At 38.2% G+C, this 5000-nt stretch overlaps 2 protein-coding genes across 5 annotated transcripts in view; both read left to right on the top strand.

The window, feature by feature from the left end:
- Positions 1-3763, top strand: part of adgrg11 (adhesion G protein-coupled receptor G11) — a 36222-nt gene extending 32459 nt beyond the window's left edge. The window contains exons 26-27 of the mRNA XM_034301898.2: positions 1028-1317; positions 1910-3763. Of these exons, the coding sequence (XP_034157789.2) occupies positions 1028-1317; positions 1910-2043 (424 nt within the window). The 3' untranslated portion in view covers positions 2044-3763. The remainder of the gene's footprint in view (positions 1-1027; positions 1318-1909) is intronic.
- A 138-nt stretch (positions 3764-3901) lies between these two features.
- rad51 (RAD51 recombinase) overlaps positions 3902-5000 on the top strand; it is a 7073-nt gene continuing 5974 nt past the window's right edge. For 2 of the 4 annotated variants that reach the window (XM_053231758.1, XM_053231756.1), the window contains exon 1: positions 3902-4010. The gene's annotated coding sequence lies outside the window, so the exon portion shown is untranslated. The remainder of the gene's footprint in view (positions 4011-5000) is intronic. The other 2 variants (XM_053231757.1, XM_053231759.1) reach the window with 2 other exon arrangements.

Genomic DNA, 5000 nt, shown 5'->3' with positions numbered 1-5000 from the left:
TAGGAGCGCGCTGTAGGGGCGCGCTGTAGGGGCGCGCTGTAGGGGCGCGCTGTAGGGGCGCGCTGTAGGGGCGCGCTTTAGGGGCGCGCTGTTGGGGCGCGCTGTAGGGGCGCGCTGTAGGGGCGCGCTGTAGGAGCGCGCTGTAGGAGCGCGCTGTAGGATCGCGCTGTAGGAGCGCGCTGTTGGAGCGCGCTGTAGGAGCGCGCTGTAGGAGCGCGCTGTAGGAGCGTACTGTAATGATGACGTATTATTGTGGAGATGAAGGTGTGGTTGCTCTCTCAAGCACGCCCCTCCCTCTCGCTCTGTCCGGGCTCGCTGACTGTTTCCCCCCGGACCGCGTGCTCGTGTGTGCCTCGCACGTATTGTTTTCTATGTTTTGGATTGTTATAAAAGACAGTGTCGGAAGGTTAAGTCACCATCAGCATTTCCAATAAAATACGCAGAGAGTATCTACTTTTCGGTATCTGTCTCGAATTTATTCTCTTTTTTTCTTCTGTGCACTTAAGGGCTTAAGCTAAGGTCCTAGCTGGATTACTACAGTACGTTCACATAGAACTATAAAAAATGACTAAATTAGAGAGGAAAAGAATAAAAGATTACATTTTAAAATTACATAATACATATATATAAGGATATTTAAAAAAAGAAGAAAGAAAAAGCTTATTATAGCTTATAGAACAGTTGGAATTTGTGAATGTTAATAATCAAAATTAGATTTTAAATAGAGAAAACAGTTAAAGAAATAATTAAAAAAAGATAAAGGTTTCGAAGTTAGAAAATCTTTAGAAATGATTAAGTTAAAATATAAACATAAACTCTATGAACAGATATTAGGTATTGTATGTATTTTTTGTATTTTATTATGTATTATATTATATTATATTATATTATATTATAGTATATTATATAGTATGTATTTTTGCTTTTATGTCTCTGTAATGGCCGCAGAGGAGCTCTGAAGTGCTGAAGTGCTGAAGTGCTGAACACTGACTGAGGTCTCGGCTAATAAACTCGTTTGTTCTGGCAGGTGCTGGATCACCGACCCAACCGTGCACTACGTAGTGAACATCGGCTACTACTCCGCCATCTTCCTCTTCACCTGCCTCACCTTCGTCGTGATGCTGCGCTGGCTCTGGCTGCTCAGAAATAAACGCCCCACCATCACCATGTCAGGGAAAAGGTCCAGATCCTCGGACGCTCTGACCATCATGGGCCTGTGCTGCATCCTGGGACTGAGCTGGGGCTTCGCTTTCTTCGCCTACGGCCCGATGCAAATCCCCGCCTTCTACATCTTTACCATCCTCAACTCCTTCCAGGGTGAGTGAGGAAGGAAAAAGTGCTCGTTCTTTAAAATCATCCACAGTGACATTTTATTAAAAATACAGCAACACTGTAAATAACATCACTGCAGATCTTCCTACATACGGGCAAAATACACACTTTAGTGTTTACTGATCACTAAATCGCTTGTTCTTTATTAACTCTGGTACAACAGTGACGTTTGTTTTAACTGTAACAGTTTGTAGGAACTAATAGCTAGGTAAGTTATAGTGTGTTAACCAAATTTTGGAATTACAGTAATTACAAATCGAACAAAAATAGATATGTTGACAGCTTGTGTTTAGCTGCAGTTTATTATGGAGTGAATGCTAGAAAATCCTGACATTACACACATTTAACTGTGAAGTGGCAGCCATGTTGTTGTTTTTTTACATACAGAATGAATAAATCAGCATCTGGAGCTAAAGAAATTTAACAAAAGTGTTCAGAATTAGAAATCTAAAGCAAATTGAACACTTCCATCCATTTAATTATCACATCGGGGCATTAGTGTTTTATACAGTTTGAAGACTTTATGTGCTATGACAAGTTTATGAAGCGATCAGCTGATCATCGTTTCTCTCCTCAGGATTCTTCATGTTTGTTTATTACTACAAGTCCAGCAGGCTGGTTGGTGAAGCTGAAGCATCGCTGGAGGGAAGCAGCACCACCACAGACGCCACGGTGGTGGAAAACCCGTACGGCAAACACAAAACCTTCTAAATCCAGGATCAGTGGACGAGCGTAAAACCGCAGTGCTTTCAGTATAAATGTTATTCTCGGTTACTTTAACATGTGCATGAGTTGCGTTTTAATTGTTATTCTAACAAGCAGCAACATCTATATATTTAATATATTTATAGTGTATACCACAAAACCACCTCACATGATGTAGCATTTGTGCATCAACCTAAAGTTATACTTAAAAAAATATAAATCCATCAGTTCAGTCTGTTAAATAAAAGATTTTTCTCTTCCTACTGTTACTATTAAACTTGGAACATGCGAGATGTTTAAATACAGAAGCTTTATTTTTAATATTATATTATTGCATTGATTTAAGTTTTAATTAAATTAGTCTATTTTTAGATTGCATGTATGTAGTGTATATGAGCTTACAAGGAAGTTTATAAGAGAACGATTAATTGTGAATTAGACGAAACATTGAGGTGGTTTTGTTTATTATTCTCATTTTTATTCCACAACTGATGACGTTATAGCTATGTACTGTAGTTTTAATCATATTACCAATATGTAGTTTGTATTTCCTGATTATATAAAATGATAAATCATTCCATTAGTCTGGGTTTTTAATCTGGATTTATCTGTCAGAATAAATTAAAATGAAAATATGCCAATATTTAAATATTCATACCTTTTCACATATCACAAATTTACCAGAATATGGAGTTCACTGAGAATGTTTAGTTCTTGTTAGTTTTATTGTAATAACACAGTCAATAATCAGGCTTTCACATAAGAGTTTATTGAAATTATTTCGTGGAATTGTAAAAAAAAGAAGAAGAACTATTCACATGCAATAGACATGTACATCTTTTGCATAGTTTGATGTGTCATGCTCTGTGTGATGATGTTATGTAACATTACATGATTTGAATGCTGAAAGAAAGAAACAAAGAAAGTAATTTGGTTTATGGAGAAACAGATCATTCAAACAACCCATGAATTATAATACAGATGATATCAGTAACCAAATTAAATTCCAGAAAACAATGAATCATTCAGCACAAATAGCATCTAAGCAAATGTCTACAGAACATTAGATGGAGGAAATAGACTTTCAAATAATACACACTATACAGCCAAAAGTTTGTGCACCCCTTACTACGACATTCATATGTGCTTGTTGAACGTCCAGTTCCAGATTTATTCCCCGTGTGTTTGCTGTTATAATGAGCTCCACTCTTCTGGGAAGCTTTCCACTAGATGTTGGAGCGTGGCTGTGGGAATTTGTGTTCATTCAGCTACAAGAGCATTAGTGAGGTCAGGCGCTGATGTCGGGTAAGGAGTCTCCAGTTCCAGTTCATCCCCATGTCTTCATGGAGCTGGCTTTGTGCACAGGGGCATTGTCATGCTGGAACAGGTTTCAGCCTCTTAGTTCCAGTGAAGGGAAACTGTAAAGCTACAGCACACAGAGACGTTCAGTACAGTTGTGTAGAAAACTTTGTGAGAATAGTTTGGGGAAGAAGAACATATGGGTGTGATGGTCAGGGGTGCACATACTTTTGTCTGTATAGTATTTCATGTATTGCAATATGGAGAGATTTAGAAACACCTGTTTAAGTGTAATATTGAAGCAGATGTGTAATTATTTAGCCATTTCTTTTTGCATATTGTTATAGTGTCAATGTTATTGATGGAAAATATTCTAAGATATGTACTTTTCTGGATTTAAACTGAAATAAATGTTTTTTTTTTCAATACATAAAGTGACACCAGTCTACAGTTTCTTAAATCTTCTCTGTTTTATTGTGTAATGGCGGTTTTAATGTGTTTTATCGTGTAATGGCGGTGAAAGTGTTTAGCTAGCGAAATGGGCCAGCTAGCAAGATGGGCGTTACGTGTTTGCGTCATGACGTCATGACGCAGGAGCTGCTGCGTGCCTACGTATGCGGACGTCTTCCGTCGAGCGGGAAAGTTCATCCTGAGCTCGACTTGTTTTGGTGCAGGTGAGAATGATTCCTCTGATTTGCTTTGTTCTTTTCTCTTATTATTTATTGTTTTTTTCCTTCTTGGTGTGTAATTTATCTGATGGATTATAGTGTTAAAATTAACGACGCGTGAAACTTTTATGTCGCTGTGTAATTATCAGCTGACAAACTACTCTTAATGTCGCGAGGAACTTAGTTTAGTTAATAAACTGCTTGTTTTGTTTTTATTAGCCATTAGCAGAGATTTTGTAGCTAGCAAAATATAAAAATTATTATTATTAGTAGTAGTATTAGTATTACATAAGCAGCTAATGTTAAAAAAGAGTAAGGGGAATTGTAGAAATTGCATAAACATGGGCCGAATGCCAAATGTCTCTATACTTCCTACATAAGTGCACTACATAGGGTGCAAAAACAATGGCGTCTGCGCCCTACGTAGTGTACAAGTTGTCTACCGATGAGCCATTTGGAATACGGCCGCTCGTTCTAGCTGCCATTTTGTTTTGTACAACTTTGAATTAACCTTAAGCCAATAATATATCGTGTTATATGTTCACATATATAACTCCTTGTCATAAATGTTAACATATGCATATATTTAACCAGATTTCTTTCTATCATGTGTGGAATATGATGTATTATAAAAAAGGTTAGTGCTCCTGTAGCTCTTAATTTGCATACACATATACACAGTTCAGCCATAACATTAAATCCACCTGATTAATATTGTGTAGTTCCTCCTTGTGTCAGTAAAACAGCTCTGACTCTGAGGCCTGGACTCCACAAGACCTGAACCACATCTGAAGGTGTGTGTGGTTTCTGGCACTAAAACATTAGCAGCAGATCCTTTAAGTCCTGTAAGTTGTGAGGTGGAGCCTCCATGGATCGGACTTGTTTGTCCAGCACGTCCCACAGTCGCTCGATCAGATTGAGATCTGGGGAATGTGGAGGCCGAGTCAACACCTTGAACTCTTTGTCATGTTCCTCAAACCGTTCCTGGACAGTTTC

This window comes from Pangasianodon hypophthalmus, chromosome 30 (assembly GCF_027358585.1).
Source record: "Pangasianodon hypophthalmus isolate fPanHyp1 chromosome 30, fPanHyp1.pri, whole genome shotgun sequence".
Taxonomy (NCBI): Eukaryota; Metazoa; Chordata; class Actinopteri; order Siluriformes; family Pangasiidae; genus Pangasianodon; species Pangasianodon hypophthalmus.
This window is presented reverse-complemented; position numbering and strand designations above follow the sequence as displayed.